The 25,727-nt window shown below is 43.4% G+C and overlaps 1 protein-coding gene across 3 annotated transcripts; it reads left to right on the forward strand.

Moving 5' to 3' along the window:
* Nucleotides 1-486: 486 nt before the first annotated feature.
* Nucleotides 487-25,727, forward strand: RBM5 (RNA binding motif protein 5). 3 transcript variants are annotated; one of them, XM_079934529.1, is made up of 25 exons: nucleotides 488-609; nucleotides 1,952-2,021; nucleotides 4,184-4,349; nucleotides 5,130-5,285; nucleotides 9,029-9,098; nucleotides 9,588-9,661; nucleotides 12,116-12,199; nucleotides 13,085-13,145; nucleotides 13,616-13,681; nucleotides 14,540-14,700; nucleotides 15,149-15,246; nucleotides 15,851-15,938; nucleotides 16,090-16,167; nucleotides 16,251-16,323; nucleotides 16,997-17,082; nucleotides 17,471-17,549; nucleotides 17,762-17,853; nucleotides 19,489-19,650; nucleotides 20,496-20,645; nucleotides 20,728-20,799; nucleotides 21,377-21,556; nucleotides 22,089-22,163; nucleotides 23,183-23,280; nucleotides 23,358-23,487; nucleotides 24,350-25,715. In XM_079934529.1, exons 2-25 carry the CDS (start codon nucleotides 2,005-2,007, stop codon nucleotides 24,473-24,475), a joined length of 2,442 nt encoding a protein of 813 aa, XP_079790655.1. In that variant the 5' UTR covers nucleotides 488-609; nucleotides 1,952-2,004; the 3' UTR covers nucleotides 24,476-25,715. The 3 variants fall into 3 exon arrangements, with proteins under 3 accessions (XP_079790654.1, XP_079790655.1, XP_079790656.1); XM_079934528.1 differs by having other exon boundaries at nucleotides 487-609; nucleotides 23,358-25,724; XM_079934530.1 differs by lacking the exons at nucleotides 488-609; nucleotides 1,952-2,021; nucleotides 4,184-4,349; nucleotides 9,588-9,661 and having other exon boundaries at nucleotides 5,217-5,285; nucleotides 23,358-25,727.

The raw sequence follows: 25,727 nt of genomic DNA on the forward strand, positions 1-25,727 counted from the left end.
ACCAAATATTTTTTTAAAATCCTCTTAATTTCCATAAACCTCAATTTCCTTACTTGAAAAATGGATTTAATAACCACCTCATAGGTTATGAAATGAAAATAGAAATTTGTAAAGCATGTAGCCCAATCTAATCTAGCATTCAATAATGCAATAGGCGATCGACCTACATTCCTTCTCTTAAAGCCAGATTAAACGTGATGGTTTACACCGCGTCGGTGAAAGAAAACTGTACTCTCTAAGGCCCTTGTAGCAAAGCAAATAATTACTATGCCTAATAAAGGTAAAAGCTCTGATCCCTATCTGCAAAAGGCAGACTGGAGATTAGGCCTGGGTTTTGAAGAAAGGGAAATACGCAGGAAATTGACACAGGGCGTAGTTAAGTGACAGGTTGCCCTAGCGACCACACTCCCCAGCAGCCCTCGCGCAGCCAGACCCCTTCGCGGATTGGACACCTCCATAGGAAGCGTGTGGCGGGGGGAGGGGATAGGCGCGAGGTACTGTGGGTAGGAGACGGCCGTCGACGGAGGCGCCATTTTGTGAGGCGGCCGTACCCTGTTGGAATCCCTTGGCGCAAAACCGCTACTGCTGCTGCTTCCGTCCTTCCTGGGGGTGAGTGCAGCGGCCGCCCGTAATGACCCGCGGTTCTTTCTGTTGCAGCAGGCCCTGTAGAGCCTCCCTGTCAGCCGCGGGCGGCGGTCGATCAGCTCCAGCCGGATCTCTCGAAGGGCTACCGGAGGCATTGGAGAGCCGCACCCCTCCTCGCCGCTAGCGCTGTCAGCTTTCAGAGAGCGTTCTCCCGCCCAGCCCGAGGCCCGCTTCTTTCGGGCTCTGAGTGTGCCCCTGTCGGGACGTGTTTCCGACTACCCAGCCCAGCTGAGCATGAAGCCGTCGTTTGTCCCTCGGGTACTTCTCAGGGGCGCCCTGACAGTCTCCAGCCGCCATCGCCCCGCAGCTTGACCTGAATCAGCCCTCTCCGGAAAGCTGTTCGGTGAAGGCTGATCTGCGGGCTGGGAACCTCTTGGGGGTCGGGAGGCGGGTGTGCAGGCAGGAAGAGAAAGCCGGACTCTTGAGTTGGTCGCGCAGGCCGTGGCGCCGCCATCTCGGCCGCGACACCCCGCGGAGGTGGGTCCGGGCACTGCCCAGGCGAAGAGGGGAGGCATCAGAGATTCTGCCTAGGGCCTGGTTTCTCCTGGATGGTTCTCTTCCATTTATTAATTCAGCAAATGTTCGTTCAGCGCCTGCCTAGAACAGGCGCCAGGGACTGCTGTTAAGTAGTTTCTCGGACCGCGCACGCATCGAACGCAGTCTAGCTCTGTGATGTTTTATCACCGCCGGTGCGCAGCTGAGCCAGGCTGGCCACCTCAAGAACCTGTGATGATCATTGTTACCTAGGAATTAAGTCGTGTGGAGGTTTACCCTTGTTTGAGATAGCTTTGGATCAGCCGTTGCATTTTAAATGGAGTAGATTTTCAATCAACTCAGCATCGGGCTTCTGAAAGGTTTTAAGTTTTTCCTAAGTAATTTTTGAATTTCGTTTCGCTCCTTGTATTAATACACTTTGATTAATGTTTTAACGGTCAACGATCGCAATGGAGTTGCTTTGATTCAGAACACAGGGAGCTGATTGCAGCTGTGCCCTTTTTGCTTTGTAATCCTACAGCAGGAGCAGGGAAGGAACCTTCTGCTCGTATCCTTTTATGGGTTTGTTATTGAATGTGGAATCTAATATTTTTCACTGTGCTTCGCCTTCCTGCTATGCCCACTGTTAACAAAATGTTAGCTTGATTTTAATGTTGACAGTTGGTCCCCACTTCCCTCCCCACCCCCCCAACCTTAGATAATCACTGTTAATGGTTTAATGAAATTCCAATCTCAGTAGTGTTCCAGCTGTGGAACAGTTGACTTACATGATCTCTCAGACTTGCAGCAACCTATCTCTTTTGTCTCCTAGGAAAAACAAAATTTGAACCGTTTGGAGCAGTGTGCTAGATCTTCAGCAGGACAATGGGTTCAGACAAACGGTAAGTTATTACTGTTACATGCCTTTGATCTCAGCATTTCAATGGGGACTGAGCTATTTGTTAAAAATTGTTTATCAAACAAATATTTGAGTGTCTGTTTTGTATCTGGCGTTGCTGTGAGCACTTTCATGATACTTGCTCTCACAAGCACACAGTTTAATGAGATAATTAAAATACTGTGTGAACTGTGCTATGGTAAAAGAAGTTGAGGGTGCTGTTAGAACACTTAGGAACATGTGTTTTCTTGGAAACGGCCAGGAAAGCTTCCTGGAGAAGCTAAGGTGAAGCCTTCACTCTAAGGTGAAGCCTGAAGGGTAAGAAAGAATTAGGCAAAGGAGGGCTGGGTGGAATAGTAAGTCATGAGGGTTCCTGGTGTGGATAACAAACAGCCTCTGGAAGAAGCTAGGAGATCATACTGTCTGTCACTTTGCACAGTACCTGGGCTGTAGAAAGCAATCAGTGAATGCCAGTTCTCGTTATTGTCCCCTCCATGACAAGATGATCCAGATTTATAGAGCTGAGAAGCTTTGGACCATGGGTTACATTTTTAAGAAAAAAAGAAGAAGAAAGAAAAACTGCTAAAGAATTAGTAAAGAATTAAGATGAGAGCATTTGACTCCTGTGTCATCTGTGGATTCTCCGACTCAAACCATTTGATTTAAACACACAACCTTTGTTTATACATCCAGCTGCCTCCTTAATATTGAGTCCAGTCCCAGTGATAGATCAAATTGATGGCGCACTGGGACTGATGAAGTGTTCATGTCACATGATATCATTGTTTTAATGCTTTGTCAGTACTCTGGTTCCAAACAAATTAACATTTACCGTTTTGGGGTCTCTCATCTACGTACTTAACATTTCAAAATAGTCCTAGGCTACTTGTTTCATTTGTTTCTTTTTATGAAATTTGTATACTCTAAATGAGGCCCTTATAAGCCTTCTCTTTGTCTTGTCCTTACATAGTAGTTTTATGAACCTGGTAAACAATTTATGAAAGAACTATTTATATCTGTGGTCAAATGGGTTTAAGCCTTTTGTTATTAGGTTTTCCTGTGAAGCCCAGTGCTGCTCAGTAATCAAAAATAAATCAGGGGCTTCCCTGGTGGTGCAGCGGTTAGGAGTCTGCCTGCCAATGCAGGGGACATGGGTTCAAGCCCTGGTCCGGGAAGATCCCACATGCTGCAGAGCAACTAGCCCCATGTACAGCTGCTGAGCCTGTGCTCTAGAGCCCGTGAGCCACAACTACTGAAGCCCATGCACCTGGAGCCCATGCTCTGCAGCAAGATAAGCCACTGCAGTGAAAGGCCCTCGCACCGCAGCAAGAAGTGGCCTCCGCGCACAGCAATGAAGACCCAACGCAGCCAATCAATCAATCAATCAGATGTTATAGGAAATAATGTTCTCTGATGGTGCTAGTTATATCTAACAAATGAACTTGGTTAACTGCCTAATGGGGAAAAAAGACAGGTTATCCAGTTTGTTGGTCCATTTCTTAGTAGTGAGATACCCTTCAGAGTGGATGAGTCAGGACATGTCCTCCTTTGTAATTGAGTGAAATGCTAATACAGTTGACCCCTGAACAACATGGATTTGAATTTTGCAGGTCCACTTATAGGCAGATTTTCTTCAATAAATACAGTACTACATGATCCGTGGTTGGTTGAATCTGCAGATGCAGAACTGTGTATACCAGAGGGCTAACTGTGGGACTTGAGCATCCATGGGTTTTGGTATCTACAGCAGGTCCTGGAACCAGTCCCTGGCGGGAACAACTATAATTACATTCTTCCCGTCTAGATTGATCACTAAGATCTGAAATCAGGGATGAAAGGAGTGATGTGTAGACCACAGGCTTGGGAAAATGCAGGATGAACTTGGGCAGCTTGACTCTCTCAAAAATATTAAACCCATACATTTGATAGCTATATTTTTACATTTAGTATGAATTCCTGAAAACTACCTTTGTACTTAGGGATATAGCTGTTTTCCCAGTCATTGTCTTTGTAAATTGGAATTTGGTGATAAATTTTAAGGAATACACTGAACTAGTTGGATGTCTTGTAAACTGAGATGTGGGTTGTGTGTTTTTTCAACCATGTTTTCTGAAGGGACAAAATATGATTTACTGAAGAGTAAATGAAAATTATTTTCTGTGGCAGAGTGAGTAGAACAGAACGCAGTGGAAGATACGGGTCCATCATAGACAGGGATGATCGTGATGAGCGTGAATCCAGAAGCAGGAGGAGGGACTCGGATTACAAAAGATCTAGTGATGATCGGAGGGGTGATAGATATGATGACTACCGAGACTATGACAGTCCAGAGGTGAGTGACCAACAACTGTTTATAGAGTTGTTAGAATTATGAATTATATGCACAGAACCTCCAAGATTCTTGAAATAAGTATACCAAGTGTGGAAGTCTCTCAAGAGGAGTATTACATTCAAACTCTTTATTATTCTGAAATCTGAGTCGACTGTAACCCTCAAAGACAGACTGTGCCCTGTAGTCATAGAAATACTGGCCAGGGTTTACTTAGGGCTCACTATGCTCCAGGCACTCTTTTGAGCACTTGACTTACATGAACTCATTCAGGTCTCACTATAACCCTATAAGGTAGGTGTTATTCTCATTTTAAAGATGAGACAATTGGGGCATAATTATATACCATCCCTTTGCCTCAGATGGTGTTTCTAAAAGTTGTAGTTTAACATTGTAGCATAGCTTTTTTCACATTTCTTTCCATATGCATTAGCTTTGTTTAGCAGTAATTGTGCAACCAGCATAATTTTGCACTGTTTTTTTTTTCTTATGCATATAATCATCTTATTTTAACAGGTAATAGTGTTTCATTGTGTGTTGTTATACTGTTTGGTGAGTTGTTAAACCATTCTTCCTGAACTAAATGATTGTTGCCAGGTTTGGGGGTTTCTGTTCTTGTTTTTTTTGTTTTATGCTGTTTTAGAAGACACTGCAGTGAACATCATCATGGAGTTCTTGTATTATCTCTATTCCTAAAGATAAATTACAAGTGGAGAGACTGGATCAAAGGGTATAAATAAGTCCAGTGTGATTTGAATTACAATTTTCTTTATTGTAAATCAGAGAGAACGTGAAAGAAGGAACAGTGACCGATCCGAAGATGGCTACCATTCAGATGGTGACTATGGCGAGCATGACTATAGGCATGACATCAGTGATGAGAGGGAGAGCAAGACCATCATGCTTCGCGGCCTTCCCATCACCATCACAGAGAGCGATGTAAGGGGAACCAACAGTTCTAATGAGCAATCCAATAGGCACAATGAACTTTGAGCTTCTACCATTATTTTCTTGTGTTACTATATCTCAAGCTAATATCTAGTGAAATACATTTCTGTAATTAGGGTGGAGTTCTCTCAACTTGGTTCACAGATAGAATCATTTGTATTTAGGCTTTGAAGCTCAATGTAGAGTTTTCAGAAGAACTACAGGGAGCAGTTCTTATTCCTTCAATAATAGCTATTAGAAGGTAGCCAGTACGTTTTTATTGAATTGGTTACTTACTCGGTGAGGATGTATCTGTAAGAACATTTTATGATTTGGCCATCCTTTGATTTAATGGAAATTATATTATCCATTTGAAACTTCTTAAAAGCCTGTAGAAAAGCCTGGCTCCCCACTTCTCAGACTGGTCAACTACGGCCTTGGTGTACTGGGCACTGCCTGATTTCCAGTGGTATCTCTGATCCTCATGCATTCCTTCCAGCCACATCCACCACTTGCTTCTGCTGCAGGCCACTTTGAACATGTCCACTGTTCTACCAGTGTGCCTTTTTTTTCTTCTTGAAGCCCTCTTCCCTTCCCTTCTTCCTTCCCTTCTTCCTTTTCTTCCTTCCTTCCTTCCTCCCTCCCTTCCTCCCTCCCTCCCTCCCTTCCTCCCTCCCTCCCTTCCTCCCTCCCTTCCTCCCTTCCTTTTCTTCCTTCCTCCCTCCCTCCCTTCCTTCCTCTTTCTCTCTCCCCTCCCTCTCCCCCTCTGTCTCTCTCTCTCCCTCCCTCCCTTCCTTCCATCTTTCATTTGGGAGGGCAGCTCTGTGCGGCATGCAGGACTTTAGTTCCCCAACCAGGGATCGAATCCATGCTCCCTACAGTGGAAACACGGAGTCTTAACCACTGAACCGCCAGGGAAGTCCCTGAAGCCTTTCTTGACCTACCAGGTAGAATTTCTTAAGTGTATCCCCAACCCTTGAATGCAGGAGGCTGCTCAGCCAATGTTGTTTGTGAAATGAATGATGTTTTGAAATACATTTATAAAACATGCATTATGCCAGTATCTATTGTCTTGGAGTATTCAGAGTAATATTCTGACTAATGTTTAGTGAATTTTAGAGCTAAAGATAAGTACTGAGTTCACACAGCCTTGGTCTTCTAAACATTGGAAGTGACAAATGTGAGATGGGATATTAGAATTAATAGTGGGTATTTGTGGTCCACAGCACCCTTGCTACACTGTGTACTGCTATGCTATAGTGATGCAGAACCATGGATCCTGCCTCATAAAAGCTTAAGGATGAATAGCTAAGGTCAGCAGATAATGAAGACAATGCAGAGTAGAAAGGGGTAGGTGTTGGAAGAGGTCCTGTTGAAAGTGGTTCTGTGGAGTAACTCTGGAGGATTCTTTAAGGGAGCTGAGTTAACTGGTCGAGAGCAAGGAAGAGCTCCAGGGAGGTTTTAGTTGAGTTGATTCTTGGGGGATAGAAATGTTTTGGTCTGGTGGAGAACTGAGGATAAGATGTGGACTGGCCCAAATCAGCTTGGTTTGACTGAAATCAAAAGCCTTTGGCAGGAGAGAGGTGGATGGGAAGGTGCTTTGGGGGCCAGTGATGGAGTCTTTGAAAGCCCAGCTAAGTATAAAAGAAAGCTACTGAGGTTTTTACCTGGTAACAAAAGCTATGTAGGTTAGAATGGTAGGGGGTGGAAAGAAGGCAGAGCTGAGCTCAGGTAGCAGCAGCCATGAGCATGTGGAGTAGGGGATACAAGAAATCTTGCAGGAGTCAGTTGAGGAAAGTTTACTTGTTGATCATACTGTTCCCTTGAGTCTTTTAGGCCTGTGGCCCTGGGAGCGTGCAGAAGAAATGGGTGGCATGGGGAGAGCAATGCCTTAGCTGACTCTGGGGGCACTCCCTTCTGGTAATGAAACAAGATTGAAATGCTTATTTATTTCAGGCTTCTCAGAGAACCAGAAGTGCTTACCTTAAGAAGGCAGGTTTTCAAAGTAGACTTTCTGAGGTTGCCAAATTTTGTGCAGTATTTGTAGAAAATTTGCTTATTGAGATCTTTAAAACCTTTTAAAATTATAGTATTTAATCTTCTCCTGAATTTCAGTTTATCGCTTTCAGTATTGTCATTTTATTTTAGTCCCCCACTGACATGTGAACTCTTAGAGTAACAGTCTTTAGTTAATTATGTTACTATGTATGTACTGTATCACTATTTTTTAGAAACTGTTTTTAGTTACTCTGGTGACTGATTTTTTACTTACTGTGTTACCAAGCATGGACTTGAGTCAGGTGGTTGGCTCTGGCTCAGTGTAGTGCTTCTCATACATACTCTTTGTGAAAAAATAGTCGATTTTCCTTATATTTATGGTAGTTGCAGTCTATAAAGGCACTGGGGGTATGGAACCATGCTCTTAGGGGAAATACAAAGTTAGGTTCCTGTGAGCCTCTGGTCACAACATTTACATTAACTGATCAATATATGACCTTGTTTCGTGTGTATTCCTGTTTAGAGGTGCCTTATTTAATATATACTGTTGATTCATTAGCATTGAACTCACAGCCAATAGCACTGTAACTTATGTCTGAATGAAGCTTTTCTAATATATTTTCCCTGTAAGGGACATCACAGCCTTCCTTCTTGCATTAGGAACACTAGACAGCACTTCAGCACTGCACTTGGAGAGCCATTTTAAACAGTGAAATCACCAACAAAAAGTACAAAAATGTGAAAAACTTGGCACTAAACAGACTATGAGTAGGACACTTGTTTACAGTATGAAAGCTGAAACAAGGCAGAGCATCACCTCTGCCGGGAACACATACATCAGGTGACTCAAATTTTTTACTACTCTGCACGTGTCTGCAAATGGCCATGAAAGCACTTACAAGTATTGATTTGGAGTTAACGAATTTTAATGCGTAGGCAAATCCACAAGCGCAGAATCCCCAAATAATGAGGATTGACTGTATATAATCCTGCAGCCTTTACACGTAATTATGGAAAGTGGAGGCCACGAAGAATCTGTTTCACAAATTTGGCCCTGGTTTTCTCCCTGGGAGTATCGCTGCCTGGTATGATTGATAAAGAGACTAATGTATTTATTAATGTATTTTGCCTTTTGCAGTAAGGGTTTGATCTGACATCAATAACAAACCTACCAGCCAGAAGTCTTTCTTCAGGCCCAATTAATGTTTACTTTGATTAACTAGGAACCAAAGAACGTTATGAGCTTTGTTAATTTTCACCATTAATGTAAATGTAAGGAAGCTATTTCTTTAAGATATTGTGCAAAAAATATTTATCTTAAGGGAGTTCCTCATTTTTTGGCATTGATACTTGGTTACGTACTTCAGAAGACAGTGACATATCTTCTGCATTTTTTAAATCTCATCTTTCTTTCTGGTCCTTTAGTACAAAGAACAACAAGATTAGACTAAAGGAGGGAGGCTTGAGGGACAGCATACCATGAGCAAGACTGTATATCACAAAATAAATAATTGTGCTTGAGGAAATTCCCAGTCAGCATATAAAGAATGCCTTCAAAGCTGTTACAGTACATCAGTTTCTATGAGAAGTGTTCCTTCTTTTATTCTATTTTTAGAATAATTACATTTTGATGATAGAAGTTAAAAGCTTGGCTAATTAAGCAGTTAATGTAATCCCTAGTCTTTGACCTCTCTTTAGTGTGGAATAGTTTGTGGCTAAAGCTTTAACTATAAATGTGTAAATCCCTGTCTGTGCAGATTCGAGAAATGATGGAATCCTTTGAAGGCCCTCAGCCTGCGGACGTGAGGCTGATGAAGAGGAAAACAGGTGAGAGCTTGCTTAGTTCCTGCTGTTCTGGTTCTCTTCCCCATTCCCACCTCAGTCCCTAAAGAACATCCTGATATCCCCAGTCTTCAAGCACATGAATTCAGAATGAAAGGTTTGCCATGGCTAAGGAATGTGACTGTTTGAAAACGATGTTAGAAAGCATCTGAGGACCTTTTTAAAAACTTTGTTTTTAGGGGCTTTTTTTTCCCTTCGGTAAGTAGTGATTTATAAACTCCTTGTTTGACTGTTTGTAGTCGGTTGCATGGTTACTTTTTAAGCGTGGAATCAAATCGAGTGGCATTTAGTTCAGGCGGCTTGGTTCCTTGCCATGGCAAAGTATCAAGAAGATCCCCAAGTCAAGTCACATTTGTAAAGCTGCTTCCCAATTGGCTTTGTCACGCAGTGTTGAAGCAGTGGGAGAGAGATTCACCTGTTATAAAGGAACTGACTAACACGAGTATCCCGTCTATATCTGAATGCTGTCTCTAGGTGTAAGCCGTGGTTTCGCCTTCGTGGAGTTTTATCACTTGCAAGATGCTACCAGCTGGATGGAAGCCAATCAGGTTGCTTCACTCACCAAGTCTAGATATTCATGAAAATGGAACAAGTCTGTACAATTAAAAAAAAAAAGGTTGAAGGAGTGGTTTGTTCCAAAGGAGTGACTTTAAAAAAAGAAAAGCTTTGTATATATTAAAATTGCTGTTACTAGAATAAATACAGTACCAAGCACTACGTTGCAGAATTTGCTCTGCCTTTAAACATGGCTACCTGGCAGGGCCTTGTTAACCACTGAATATTTGTCTGGTAGTTATCAAGACATCTTTAATATTCCCCTTTTCCTTACCTGATTATATTCCTATTATGTCCATTGAGAGTAATCTTAGATTATCCAACTCTCGGTTTGACAGTGAAGAGAATATAATTGAAGTCTGCTACAGGCATTTTGTAAGTAATTTTTTATTTTGCTTGGAGACTGCAAGCCTCCTGGAGGCGTAACTGCTCAGTGGGTCTTCAAGGACTATATAAGGACCTAGTGGAATTTCTGAACAATAAGTCTGATGAGATTAGCCTGGGAGCTGGTGTCCTGCTGCTGTCTGATCTAGTTAGAGTGGCATTAACATTCTAATCTCCCTGAGAATGCCTTTTATAGTCTGTTCAAAGCAAATCATTGATGATTCTTTAAGAAGCATTAACTGAAGTGTTCTACAGTTTGTCAAGATAATGTTCAGTGCTTGGCACTTAAATAATGTTTTTTGCCAGAACTCCAAAGCACAGTATTGAATGCCTTAACCAAGTGCATTCTGGGAAGTCTGCTTAACTCATTATGTTGCTTCTCTGCAGCATTTTATGATTTGTCACTCATAAATAAGAGTTATATTCTTTGATGATTTATTATCATTTATAACAAGACTCACTAATGAGGGTATCATTTTGATTGACTTGTTAGATTTTTAAACCTCTCATTTCCTTAACCCAGAGGTGACAGCCTGATCTTATAATGGTAGATCTTCATTCATTTCATACCATGGACACCATCCTAATAAAACTCAGGACATACACAAGCTTCATGTGAATCTGCTTTCTTTACATGACAGCATTTTTAATATGGTGGATGTATCAGAATGACTTGCTTGGGAGTTTAAAACTCCTAGGAAATTAAAACTTGTAAGACACTTAAAAATCTCCACAATTTTAATGTATACAAAGCTATGTTAATGTGTAATATTTCATTACAGTTCAAATTCACTCCAGAAATAAAAGGCCAGTAGGATTAGGGACTCAGTGATAGTTTGGAGTCTCCCCCAGCACACATCCCTCCTAGTGGGATGATCTGTTGACATATCTGCCAGCTTCTTTATTTTTGCTTCTTTACAACACAGTGAGTGGATGGCCTTCAGCTCTTTCCCTCTTGGCCAGACATGCAGTCTTGTCTTTAGATATTGCAGAGACAACATTCACAGCATGTCTTAACTCTTCCAGGATTTGCAAGAACCAAATTACTCAACAGTATGTATGTTTAGAGGGGTTAGACTCCTTTAAAAAAATTTGGATATCTAACCTCCTACTTAAATCTGTTCTGACAGTGTCAGAACATCCTGCTCCCTTCCCCTCCCCCCAAAAAAAAAAAGAAAAGATGTGCCTGTTAAATGAAGGCTCTTTGGGGGCAGGTGCTGGGTATACTCTTGGTAGAGTGATTCAGCTCGGAGTTTTTGACCTTTGAAAATTAAGTCCTTCTTAGTCACATGGTTGACTTGAAGGATGAGGTGGTATATGAACATTTACAAACTTTTCCTAACCCCCTGAAGAAACTTCATTGGCCTCCTGGTTACTCATCTTGAAGGAGAGTACCATCTATTTCAGTGAAAAACACATCTGTCACTCAGGACATCACGTGGTTGCACTTGGCAGGAAGAAATCTCATTTAGCTGTTTTAGAGTCGATGGCATTCAGACTAGTTCCTCCTGAGAAAATTGTAACCAGATTCCCTTTAAAAATGAGTTCCCCTCCCATTGTCCCCCAAAGGACACATCCTGAAGCAGGAATTTGAGGGAAGGGGAAATGTAAAGGCTTTCACTTTGCATAAGGATGGGGGACTGGGGAAAAAGTGAAGCGAAGCCCAAGGACACCATGCTAAGGGCTAAAGTAGGAGACAACCTCAGAACTGGGAGAGTTGTGTCTTCTGCTTTTTGAAATAGACTGTCACTCTCAGGCAGCCTGTCAATGATGAATGTTAGGACTTCTGTCTCTGCTGGAGACACGGCCTGGTGCATGTCAGCGTTTAGTGTGTGGCAGCTTTCTCAGCACTCCCTGACTCCGTTTACCTTTACTCCGCATCCCATTCTCTTACTGCCTATCTGAAGGATTGGATGGGCAGAGTATAGGTGGCGGTGGTTGGTCCTCCCCGTATGTTGTCCATTTAATTCCAGAGCACTGATTTTTCCGAAGTGTGCTCTGCCCTGGGAAAATGGACACATGTTCCTCACAATGGGAATAACTAATTACTTCTTTTTTTACAGAAAAAGCTGGTGATTCAAGGAAAGCATATTGCAATGCATTATAGCAATCCCAGACCTAAGTTTGAAGATTGGCTTTGTAACAAGGTAAGCATGCGTCCTTCCCAAATAGACAAAACTCTTTTGGGGTTTTGTTGTTTTCTATTTGTTTGTTTGATTGTCCAAACAAGGACATGAGTAAGTACACAATCACCAGCTTTTATCATAAGGTGATTTTTGTACTTTCTGACTTTCTTGGGTCCTCCTGAGTAGGTACTAAAGGACAGAATCCCTCAAACATGAGAGATTTTGTTTAAGATCCTGGTTCTAAGCCCAGTGTTTCAATTAAGATTTTAAGTTTATTTCACTTTATGGTTTCTTGAATTCTAGAGCTCTCAACTTTTGGCAATTTCTCTCTTTTTTTTTTTTTTCTATTATTATTTGGCTGCATTGGGTCTTTGTTGCCGTGCATGGGGGCTGTTCTTCATTGCAGTGCGCGGGCTTCTCATTGTGGTGCCTTCTCTTGTTGCAGAGCATGGGCTCTAGACGCATGGGCTTCAGTAGTTGTGGCTCACGAGCTCTACAGCGCAGGCTTAGTAGTTGTGGCGCACGGGCTTAGTTGCTGATTCTTAACCACTGCACCACCAGGGAAGTCCTTATGGTGCTCTTCTGATATAAGGGAGAACTTTGCCAGTGGCTTGCTATAGGATTTTGGGGTGAACTAAAACTTTTCCCCAGCTTGGTAAAAATGGAATTCTACTTCAGAATACATCAAAATTTGTTTTTCTTGGGAGAATTCACATAGTAAAAGCATTCTAAATTTTTAGGTTAATATCCCTTTATCTTGGATACATGGTATCGCTTTCTGCTTTTTTTTTTTGGTTGTTCCTCACTGGGACTTGCCCGTGGCCCTCTTGCTCTAACTTACCACATTGTTACTAGTAAGCCCGGCCTACTGTGAGAAATAACTAAGATAAAACTTTTTTTTTCCAGTGCTGCCTTAACAATTTCAGGAAAAGACTAAAATGCTTCCGATGTGGAGCAGACAAGTTTGGTAAGCACAGATTCAGCTGTTTGGGAATATGTATTAAACCCTGACTAATTGGATTGTCTGTGAACCTAAGGAAAAGTACAGGTTGTAGGGCATTTAAACAAGTAACCTATATATTTTCCTTAAACCTTCTTACCTTAGGTTAGGTAGATCCTGCTGATGATTGTGAGAGTACAAATAGTTCTTTTATGTTCCAAAATTAAGTCTGCTCGCCTTGTTTACATTCTGCATCTGCTTTTCTTTAGTATAGAGGTAATGTCAATCCTCCACTGGCCCAATTTTTGCATTCCCCATTTAAAATTCATGTCAAAATTAATGAGGTTTTACTATAGCCACAAATGGTTAAAAAAGAAAAAACAACTGCTACATTTACTTAAAATTAAAACTTCGGTATTTCAATGTATTTTTTATATTGGTTTGTTGTTTGTTTGTCTTCAGTTACTGATTCTTCCTCTTTCTTTCCTTTCTTGTAGACTCTGAACAGGAAGTGCCCCCTGGAACCACAGAATCAGTTCAGTCTGTGGATTACTACTGTGATAGTAAGTTCAAATGTAATCTCTTGGCCTTTATGTTGGAAATTAACCTCCATTTGATGTTTTTGTTCTCCTACCCTTTTTTATTTTATTTATTTATTTTGCATTTATTTTATTTATTTATTTTTGGCTGGCGCTGGGTCTTCGTTGCTGCGCACGGGCTTTCTCTAGTTGCGGTGAGCGGGCTTCTCATTGCGGTGGCCTCTCCTGCTGCACAACACGGGCTCTAGGCATGCACGCTTCAGTAGTTTGGGCATGCAGGCTCAGCAGTTGTGGCTCGTGGGCTCTAGAGTGGAGGCTCAGTAGTTGTGGTGCACGGGCTTAGTTGCTCCGCAGCATGTGGGATCTTCCCGGACCAGGGCTCGAACCCGTGTGCCCTGCATTGGCAGACGGATTCTTAACCACTGCGCCACCAGGGAAGTCCCATCCTGCCGTTTTTTTTGTTTTGTTTTTTTCATCCTGCCGTTTTTTAATGAGGAGCAGTAGCTTCAGGTTACCTCATAAAAGATTGGTTTTTAGAATCTTCTCCATGTCAAAGTGTGAAAGATATGCAGTCAACTCTTGAACAACATGGGTTTAACGAACAATGTGGGTTTTTTCAATGAATGCTATAGTAGTACAGTATTCTCTGGTTGAATCTGGGGTTGTGGAACTACCAGTACAGAGGGCTGACTATAAAGTTATATACAGATTTTTGACTGCGTGGCTGGGATGAGGGTGGGGTCAGCACCCCTCATCCCTCTGCATTCAAGGGTCAAATATGCTAGAAACCTCCCAAAATGGATTTGTTTGTACTTGAACCTGCCTTGAAAAGCATTGGTTGTGGGAATGCATGTATCTGTCATCTGTCTCATTCACCTGCAGCAATCATACTTCGAAACATAGCTCCACACACTGTGGTGGATTCCATCATGACAGCGCTGTCTCCCTACGCATCCTTAGCTGTCAATAACATTCGCCTCATAAAAGACAAACAGACCCAGCAGAACAGAGGCTTCGCGTTTGTGCAGCTGTCTTCTGCAATGGTGAGATGTTCATTGAATCTTTCCTTTTAAAAGAAACTGAGATTTAAGAGGCAGATGTGGTTCATCCAATTGTGATACTGTGTGTAAGGCTCCTGGAGCCCAAAGTTCAAGACTTAAGAAATGACAGTTATTAGAGTGCTAAATTATAGGCTGATGACTTCAGTAAGTGGTAAAAATACCATATATACCTGTAGATAACTGAAGGCTGAGCCATAGTTTTGTCATTTCATCATGCTTTGTTTTAGACTGTTTCAGCATTTACTCTTTTAATAATACGGGATACCTTCATGTCCTGGAGGAAAGAGGGCTAATTTTTTTCTCATGATTTCATATCCGCAAATAACAATGAATTGCTATTCTTTTTTTAATATTTCTTTGACTGGGCTAGGTAGTAGCGAGAGATTTTCAGTTACGTGACAAAATTGTTTTTCTTCACATTCTCCTTCAGGACGCTTCTCAGCTGCTTCAGATACTACAGAGTCTCCATCCTCCTTTGAAAATTGATGGCAAAACTATTGGGGTTGATTTTGCAAAAAGTGCCAGAAAGTGAGTGGCTTCATTGTCCTTACTTCAAACCGCTGCATCTGCGTGCTTGTCCAGGGATGCTTTGCTAACTGCACTCAAAGCCCATGTTCTCTACATTGAGACACTATCCTTCCTGGTTGGCTGGGAAGGATACAGTTGTCTTCTTAGAGCTTATTCCCTCCTGTCTCAATAACCAGTTGCCAGAAAACTTCAGAGCAGGACAAAGAGAGACATGGCAGATGGGTTGAGAATAAGTGCTATGCAAACTGCTTCAAGATGGTGCAAACCCATCTGGATATAATTCTTTACTTCCAGAACAACATGCAGTTTCATGTATATAGAGCTTCATTCTAGCGACGTAAATTTCCCCTTTCTGGTGTCATTGCTTATCCAGCAGACACCTTATTAGATGGAAGGGTACAAAGGAGAATAGAAATACTACAGGGACACTTGCCCACTTAGGGCTTTGCCCATGGGAACCCTTCCTCATCTGAAATGTGGCCTTGTTGGCATTAGAGACCTTCCAACAAAGGCTGGAGTGAATTGCTGTTTTCTGGGTAGTGTGGCATTAGTGATTGGAAGCATACTGAGATAGAATCACATGATTGGATCATTGTGGTTTCAGAGACTTGGTCCTCCCAGATGGTAACCGGGTCAGTGCTTTCTCCGTGGCTAGTACAGCCATTGCTGCCGCTCAGTGGTCTTCCACCCAGGTAAGATGGAGGATCTTTTTGCTCAATGTAGTGTGGTGGCGTTGCCCGGATTCACAGAAGTAACCTCTCCAGCGGTGCTTGCCTTAGAAGCTCTCCAAGGACATTTTAAAAACTTGATGTCTGTGTTTCCTCTTCTTTTGATATTTTGTAGTCTCAGAGTGGCGAAGGAGGCAATGTTGACTACAGTTACCTACAGCCAGGCCAAGATGGCTACGCCCAGTATGCTCAGGTAGGTAGATATGACCAGCATCCAACTTCTGGTCTCCAGAGTGTGTCTGAGAATAGCAGCTTTAATGGTGGACTCTTCTACAGTACTCACAGGATTACCAACAGTTTTATCAGCAACAGGCTGGAGGATTGGAATCTGATGCATCATCTGCATCAGGTAATAAACTTCATATTCCCTTTATTTTTGTTTAAGCAAATACAATTGAGGAGATAGAACTAGATGTTCTCAGTAGACCCAAATAAATCTATGAGGGCCATTTCCCTGCAAAACTTGGGGATAGGACACATTCAGCGTTGTCACCATGTGCCTAAGGTCCTAGGGGAATATTGGGATTGCTCGTGTACATCAGGAGCTGATAAGAAGCTCTTAGAGACCATGTGATGAGTGTTCATTCTTGGAATTCAGTATTTTCCCTGTCTGTGTTGTTAGGAATCATGGGTGACCATGTAGGTTCAGGTAAGCAGAAACGGTGTGGCCCTGCAGTCTGGTGTCCAGTCATTAATCAGAAGGGTCACTCTAAAAGCTTATGCTTCAGTTGTTGTTCTAGAATTGTAAAGGTGTGGCAGTTAAATCTATTCACAACCCCAGAGCAGATATGGAGACTTTCTTCTCTTCCTTCTTCTTAACCATCATACAGAATGTTTGACTTTGTGTGTCACATTCTAGCAGGATTATAAAAATGAAAATATCTTAGGTTCAAGAGTACTTATTGGGAATTAGGTTGTTAAGAACTGACGTATACAAAGATGCTAGATTGGGCATTACAGATCGGGATGTTTGGCTTAGAGTTCAGTGCGTTGGCTCTTCTAACTCCTGTGTTTATTATCAGGCACAGCGGTGACCACCACCTCAGCGGCTGTAGTATCTCAGAGTCCCCAGCTATATAATCAGACCTCCAATCCACCTGGCTCTCCGGTAATCCTGTCATTTTAGATACAGAACTGGTGACTGTTGGGGAAGCTTTGTGTTGCCATACTAGTATTGTCTTTGCCTGCTGTATGAGCTAGGATTGAATAATACACACACATTCCAGTCTCACTTCTCTGTCAAATATTATTAAATAATAAAATAATCTTGTGTATGTATTTTAAGTGCAAGATTCCAAACGGTGTATTTATACTATGCATGTTTCGACTTGACCTTTAGGAAGAAAGTTGTCAACATGTGTTTTGATCAAGGATTGCCTTAGATCGTTGCTACAGTGGGTCTGTCAGGGGGCCCTTCCTGCTGGATGGTTGCAGTGATTTAGTTCTCTTGAGAGACTTTACAGTTGAAATTATATTGAAGCTGCTGTTCTTTCCAGACTGAGGAAGCACAGCCTAGCACTAGTACACAGGCCCCAGCCGCTTCCCCCACTGGTGTAGTTCCTGGTACCAAATATGGTAAGCCAAACCTCATGGGGCTGTTGATAGTTGGAAGGTCCTAGTTGTTGTCTTTGTTTAATAAGAGTTCCTCTCCCTTTGTGGGTGTCAGAGGGACACTTGGGGATGTGAGAGAAGACCATTAAGGCCTGCTGCATCTCAGTGGCTTAGAATTTAAAGTAAAGCCAGTTTCTTACTTGGAATGACTGTATGCTGTATTTTGTTTTTTGCAGCAGTGCCTGACACGTCCACTTACCAGTATGATGAATCTTCAGGATATTACTATGATCCAACAACAGGGCTGTATTATGACCCCAACTCGCAGGTAATTTAAGGGTTAAAATGCATGTTTTGAGGTATAATGTACATACGGAAAAATGCATGAAACTGACGTACAGTTCTTGCAGTTCTTTGAATGTTTGCATGTATATGCGTTCATACATACACCAGCACTGAGATAAGAACGAGAGCATTCCTAGCACACTGGACATTCTCTGGTGCCTGTTGCTGTTCGGTCAGTAACCCCACCCGTAGCCACTATTCTTACTCCTAAACCATGGATTATTTTGTCAAGTTAAAATTTATAGTGACTGTTAACCTTCATGTAAAGACCTAGATAAAAATTTTAATTGTGATTTTTTTTCTTACTATATATTCTTTTTTTTAATTGAGATAAAATTCACAATTTTAACCATTTAGAGTGTTCAGTTCAGTGGTATATTCACAGTGTTGTGCAGCCATCATCACTATCTAATTATAGAACCTTTTCATCAACCTGAAAAGAAACCCTATGCCCTATATATTAAGCAGTCACTTCCTAATCCCGTCCCACCCCAGCAAATGCTGTCTGCTTTCTGTCTCTATGGATTTGCCTATTCTAGACATTTTGTGTAAATGGAATCAGATATGTGACCTTTTGTGTCTGGCTTTTACTTAGCAACCCTTTGTATTTTTGAAAATAGAAATTAGCAGATGTGTGGAGTGATATTTTATTTTTGGTAGTGTGTATAACTTTTAAAGAGGAAAAGCAACATTAACACTCCAAAAATAAACAGCTATTTATGACCAGGAGCTGTATGTATATATAGAACAGTTAAAATAAGTGCTTTTCACAGGAACTTGGCATTGAGAGCTTGTGGTTTCTGAGAGTCAGGTGTGAAGCTGTGTGGGACCTGCCAGGGAGGCTGAGCCTGTGCATGGTTCTTCCACTGCTCTTGCTTGTGAAGTCTGACCTTTCCCAGGCCATTCTTCTTGGTGGCCATAGAAGTTGTGGCTCCTGTGCCTGACCCGCACCACCTTCCCTGGAAGAGATACAACAGGCAGTCTCTCCTGGGTCCCTGTTGAGCAGGTAGAGTGAGTGATTGAAGAATAGAGAAGAGGAGAGATAACTGCTACCTATTCTCTGTTGTGGTTCTCCCCACAAATTTCAGATCAAGTTCCTTCACATGTCACCTCCTTCCAGGCTCCCGAGCTAGCCTCTTACAAACCTGTTTGGTTGCCTGAATGTCCACAGGCCGTGTTCTGTATGGTTGAACCCAACAATGAGATGTTAACTGGTTGTCATGGAGGACGTATGAGAAAAAGCTCCTCCTGAACCACCTGTTCTGGCCACTTGGTTTGTGTAAATGGTCTGTCTATGGAAAGGAGTCAGACGCGTTTCTCTTTGGGTACCCTCCAGGCCCAGGGATTAAGTTAATAGGAACTAGACTCTTGAAAAGAAACCACACTCTACTTTTGCCCAAGAGGTTTCACACCTCTTGGCTGGTTCATCATCCTCACCTACACCAAGGTGTACAGCACCTCTTCTCTACGTAGAAAATATTACTAGTCTGCAACATGCTTTGTTTTTATGTTTAGTTTTTTTGACAAAACAACTTTGATGTGGGTTTTTGACAAAATACTCCTTTAAGTTAATGGTTCAACACAGCAGAAATCTGCATTAATGGTATTTTTTTCCCAGTACTACTACAATTCCTTAACCCAGCAGTACCTGTACTGGGATGGAGAGAAGGAGACTTATGTCCTGGCTGCGGAGTCTAACTCCCACCAGCAGACAGGCCTACCTCCTGCAAAAGAGGGAAAGGAAAAGAAGGAGAAACCCAAGAGCAAAACAGCACAGCAGGTAAGGTCATGACCCAGCCAGCAGACCCATCTTTCTCTCTGGGATATTGGGCTTAATTTTTATGTTTTTTTTTTGTGGGGGGCAGGGGGGCGAGGCATTTATATCTGCTTTATTTGCATTCTTTAAAATGGGGCCACACATCTTATTTATATCAAGTTTGTAGAGCATTTTGCAATTTTTTAGTGTTACATATGTTGTCTGTCAGTTGCCTATGTACTTAGGGGAAAAAAATCCTGAAAGACTCAAAGACTTTTTTAATATTTATTTATTTGGCTGCATCGTGTCTTAGTTGCGGTACGCGGGATCTTCATTGCCGCGTGCAGGGTCTTTAGTTGCGGCATGAGGGATCTAGTTCCCTGACCAGGGATAGAACCCGAGCGCCCTGCATTGTGAGCACAGAGTCTTAGCCACTGGACCACCAGGGAAGTCCCTGAGATTTAGGTTGTATAAGGCTGTATGGGGTTTCCTGTGCCTTTCGGCGGTTAGAAGAATTCACTGAAGAGTTCCCTGTGATGGAGCAGCAAGAAGAAAAGAGTCATTAATCAGCCTGCATAGTGCAGGAGCCTGCATGAGTCCCAACTTCAGTCCAGGGAGGAAAAGTCGTTTATACAGGTAACTTCAATGGGAAGCTGATAGAGGCCATCCATAAAAACTATTTATGGAATTTAAAATACATTGACTTTTGAGACCTTTAATGACTTTGGTTGTATGTACCTCATAAAGGTAAGGGCAAAAGGGGTTTTGTTACAGTTTGTTACCATAATGCCTTGTTTTCATGGCATAGGAGACTATTTCCTAAGTTCCTCTACCTAAGTGTATTTTTTGTGATTGTTGTTTGACTTTAGATTGCCAAAGACATGGAACGCTGGGCTAAGAGTTTAAACAAGCAGAAAGAAAATTTTAAAAACAGCTTTCAACCTGTCAATTCTTTGAGGGAAGAAGAAAGGAGAGAATCTGCTGCAGCAGATGCTGGCTTTGCTCTCTTTGAGAAGAAGGTAAAAGTAGCAGGAATGGCCTTACTTCATGAGGGGAACTTAGGTAAAATTTGAGGCTTATGGTGTGTTCTCTGTTTCCCAGGGAGCCTTAGCAGAAAGGCAGCAGCTCATCCCCGAATTGGTGCGAAATGGAGACGAGGAGAATCCCCTCAAAGTAAGGAAGTACCACCAGTTTAAAGACCATATCTGTGCTTTGTGTCTCACTTTGAAACTCAGCTGCATCGTGGCTAATGTGATTTCTACTTAATTGGTCCCTGTCAGTGGGTATTTGGAGCAGCTTCTGCACATAGAATCCATGTTCAGGGCTTTGCTTTCCCTGTGTGAGAGCTGGAGAGATGGAGCAGGGAATGAAGCCCGAATTCCTGAGCTCAGTTAATTGAGTTTTATTGCATTTGCAAATAGAGAGTTTTAACAGACTGGAAAGAGAAAATTAAGATAAGAAAAAAACGGATTTTATTGGTAGATACTAATGTGGGTAGGCTGTTACTCTGATCTGTTGTATTTGGGGTTTTCAAATATGGTCAGCAGTTTGAGAACAGCCATCCAGGAACTCTTCTTGGGGCCCCAAGAGGGTTGGTGCCAGGAGGCTCTCGAGCCCAGCACTGGAGGACCTGGCTGCTCCACTCAGTACGGGTAATGCGTACTCTCAAAGTTTGGATTAGGCATTACTTTTAGCCATTGCTATCTTCCTGTTGTACATTTCCAATGACCCACCCTCCTTTTGTCCCTAGAGGGGTCTGGTTGCTGCTTACAGTGGTGACAGTGACAATGAAGAGGAGCTGGTGGAGAGACTTGAGAGTGAAGAAGAAAAGCTGGCCGACTGGAAGAAGATGGCCTGCCTGCTCTGCCGGCGCCAGTTCCCAAACAGAGACGCCCTGGTCAGGCACCAGCAGCTCTCAGACCTACACAAGGTGGCCATGCTTCTCTGAGCTGATCTGAGGCAGGGAGGGGAGGCAGCAAGATGCTGTGAGTGCCCTGACGGTAGTGAAGTTTCAGTAAATACCTGTATTAAATGATTGCCTTTTAGAAGGCTGCTCCTGATTATAGTATGTTCTAGATTATAGAGTGGAAAGGACCGTGGCAGCTCCATATGCACCGGGATCTGGCTTTCATGCTGTAGTGTAGTGAATTAGACTTTGACTCTTAGAATATAATAGATACTGGGGCTTCCCTGGTGGCGCAGTGGTTGAGAGTCCACCTGGGGACACGGGTTCGTGCCCCGGTCCGGGAAGATCCCACATGCCGCAGAGCGGCTGGGCCCGTGAGCCATGGCCGCGGAGCCTGCGCGTCCGGAGCCTGTGCTCCACAACGGGAGAGGCCACAACAGTGAGAGGCACGCGTACCGCAAAACAAACAAACAAAAAGAATATAATAGATACTGATAATGTTGTGATATCTCAAATTAGGTGTGAATTCTTACTGTCTGTAAAATCTCTCGTATAGCAAAACATGGACATCTACCGACGATCCAGGCTGAGCGAGCAGGAGCTGGAAGCCTTGGAGCTGAGGGAGAGAGAGGTGAATGGGGGTCAATGTGCCGCTAGAGTGTCTTGGGGTAACTGCCTTTGGCTTTTATTTGTAGCACTTGTTTCAGGTCCCAGGGACAGGGTAGGATTTGCCACATACCTGTCACCTGGCCATTGTGGCTCATGTAGACTGGACCCAACTCTGTGCGCTTTGTGAGCCCTGTACTGACGCTTAATGAGGGTGCTCGAGGCTGCTCACAAGTCCTGAGTGCCAAATACTTGCTGGTGAAGTATGCTGGATTTTAGCAAGGAGAGAGTGAGCTCATTTGGCCTGGCCAGGGAAGCCTTTGTGAACAATGAGAGAAGCTTCAAATGAGGCCCAGGGAACAGCAGGACACAAGATGATTGCAGGTGATGTGGAAGGAAGCAGTGGGCAGGAGAAACTTGTGGGGCCACTAATGGGCAGTCATTTGGTAGTTGACGAGGCAGGTTGAGAGCCAGCTGGGCAGGGTTTTAAATACAAATAGAGGCCTGTGGGTTAGAGATGAACCAGTGAGCAAGTTACTTGAAATTTCTCACCCCAAGATAGTATCTGTAGTTAGGGCTTTTGCTTTCCTGTTTTTTTCCACTGTTTATGGTGCCGTCTCTCCAGGGACTATAGAACAGGTCTCTGGAAGTCTCCTTGGCTCTGTCTCCCTGGAGGTGGGCCTGTCCAAATGCTGAGGGGTACAGCAGCTCTGCCCTCCTCTCCCTCGAGGACCTTGGCAAGCTGTGCCCACGCCCAGCAGGCTGGTTGAAGAGCTTGACAAGAGGTGACTCGTTAAATAAAACTGGTTGTTGTAAACATAGTTCTACCCCAGGTTCCACACACAGTTCATCTCTACAAACCTGCCGTTTTGGGTATGACTGAGTGCAGCGAGGGAGACAGGGCATGTGGTATTTGAGAGCACTCTAAAAGGCCAAGCTCCAGATGAAGAAAGCACTTGAGGTGATAATCTTGAAGTGTGGGTGCATGAGACTGCTACAGATTGAAGTCTGAATATCTCTAACCATGTTTGTTTTCTCACATAGATGAAATACCGGGATCGAGCTGCAGAAAGACGGGAGAAGTACGGCATTCCAGAACCTCCAGAACCTAAGCGCAAGAAGCAGTTTGATGCTGGCACTGTGTATGTGTTGTGCACATTTTCCACTTTGTGAGCCGGGGCTCTGGCTTTTTAAGTAACTGTGTGTTTGCCACTGGCAGGAATTACGAGCAGCCCACCAAAGATGGCATTGACCACAGTAACATTGGCAACAAGATGCTGCAGGCCATGGGTTGGCGGGAAGGCTCAGGTTTGGGAAGAAAGTGTCAAGGCATCACAGCCCCCATTGAGGTAAGCAGTGGCTTGCAGGCTTATCCCAGAGATGAGATGCGATTGAAGAACCCAGAGGACCTAGGACCCAGTGGGAGTTGTCTTCTCTGCAGCCCTCCCATATTTCACGCTCCTTTTAAGATGTCAGTTGGAAGGAATGGGTGTGGCACCCTACTTGATTTTTCTGGTCTTTTGGTATCTTTGGGTAAAACCTACCTTCTCCTAAGGGCTGTGTCTTTCCATGTCCTTTGTTATAAACAAACCCTAATTTAATACCAATTCAGACCCGTGTAGCTTAGATTGGATTTTTAGAAAGGTACTGTGCTTTAATTTCTAAGTGATTTTGCTTATGTATAAAACAAATTATAATTTAGTAGGATTTCCATCCATGATAAGAAATCTTTTACTCAGATCTCAGGAGCAGAGGCCCTCAACCACTGGCCTTCTAGACAAAAGCACCGCCAGTGATTGCTCCCTCTCTGACCCGGTAACATAGCTTAGGTCAGACTCTTACTGTTGATTTGTGCAAGTGAGTTCTGCTGACTTCAAGCTGTCCTGCTGTGATCTGTGCCCAAAATTACCAGAGCTTCCCTGGGCTTCAGTGCAATGCTTTGTGCTTTGGGGCCCTTACAATGCTTGCTGAACAGGCATAGGAGTAGGGGAGGGTGTGGTTCTATCTGCCTGTCTCCCTTACCTATTTGATCCCTTCAGTCCTTAAACCTACTCCAGGTCTCCAATATAGAAATCCATATCTTCATTTAAAACTTCCTCTCCTGTCTTCCAGAGGGTGGTCCAGCTCAGTAGGGAGTGGGTTAGATAAGGGAGAGAGGGAGCCGTCCACACCCTACCTGCCAGCTGCTGACAGCAGTTTTATCCCCCCCAGGCTCAAGTCCGGCTAAAAGGAGCTGGCCTAGGAGCCAAAGGCAGCGCATACGGACTGTCTGGTGCAGATTCCTACAAAGATGCTGTCCGGAAGGCCATGTTTGCCCGGTTCACTGAGATGGAGTGAGACTCAGAGAGGATGAGAGAGAGAGAGAGAGAGAGAGAGAGAGAGAAAGAGAGAGAGAGACAGATATGACAAGGAGCTCCAGAGAGCACAAGGAGTGCTCCATCTCTTGAATTCACTCTGACCACCTTTCTGTTTAAGGGCATGCCTTGTGCTGTTAATAGTTTTTAGGGCAAACCACTTCATTCTGCAAGGTTCTCCCACTTAAAGGAGTTCCCCTCATATGGATTATCTGGTGAATGGCCTGCCTTCCTGCCAGAGGGCTCGTGAGCTGGCCAAGGGGACAGTGGGTCTTTTATACTTCAGTGTACATAGTGTAATTGTAGTGTGTTTTACATGTGTAGCCTATGTTGTGGTCCATCAGCCCCTTGCATTCCTAGGGGGTGTTGAGATGCCCTAGGGTGGTATGTAACACCAAAGCCGCCTCTGTCATTTGTTGTGCTGTCTTTTCTCGGCAAAAGCCTTGTGTATATTTGTATATTACACATTTGTACAGAATTTTGGAAGATTTTCAGTCTAGTTGCCAAATCTGGCTCCTTTACAAAAGAAATACCTTGAAAAATGTGTGTCTGTGTCTCTTTATTCTTGGGGTGATGAAGGAAGTGTGTGAAAATTCATCATGAAAACTCCATCATAACTGAGTCGGCTTTTCCACTTCCTTACTTTGTATAGGCCTAAGTGAGTGCGAGAACTTGGGCTTCTTCACTTTTCACAGACTATATCCTAGACCTGCGGGGGGTAGGCATGTTACTGCTCTGTGAGGAAGAGCCTCCCTGCTTTTGGCCACAATACAGGCAACCTCTGCTGAGGTGGAGGAGCTGAGAGGCCATCTCTCTCCCCCGAAGCACTCTACTTCTCCGCTGTCATCTCAGCTGCTGAGGGACGTTGCAGGGTTTTCCATTCAGGGTGGTGTCATCCAGTCCTTGTCATCATTTGGCCAGCAACACCATGCTTGACAAGAGCAGGAAGTGTGTCTGAGTCTGAGGCTGTTCCCGGGACCAGATGTGGTGATGGGGTACCTATGCTGCCCATCTAGCTGAACTGAGTGCTTGGGCTCCCTGTTTGGCATTTAGTCAGGGAAGGGGAACTTGTTCTTAAAGTTAGACCTCCATGGCTTTTGTGAATGGTCATATTTTTCTGTTTTCAGGCAGGCCTGGCCCTTATAAAATCAGGATGAAAAATGCTCAGGAGGAGCTTTCAGGGCACGTGCCCTCACCCCAGCCTCCTAGGGGGTGCCTCAGAGAGGTTGAGCCTG

This window comes from Stenella coeruleoalba (genome assembly GCF_951394435.1).
Source record: "Stenella coeruleoalba genome assembly, chromosome: 10".
NCBI classification, from domain to species: domain Eukaryota; kingdom Metazoa; phylum Chordata; class Mammalia; order Artiodactyla; family Delphinidae; genus Stenella; species Stenella coeruleoalba.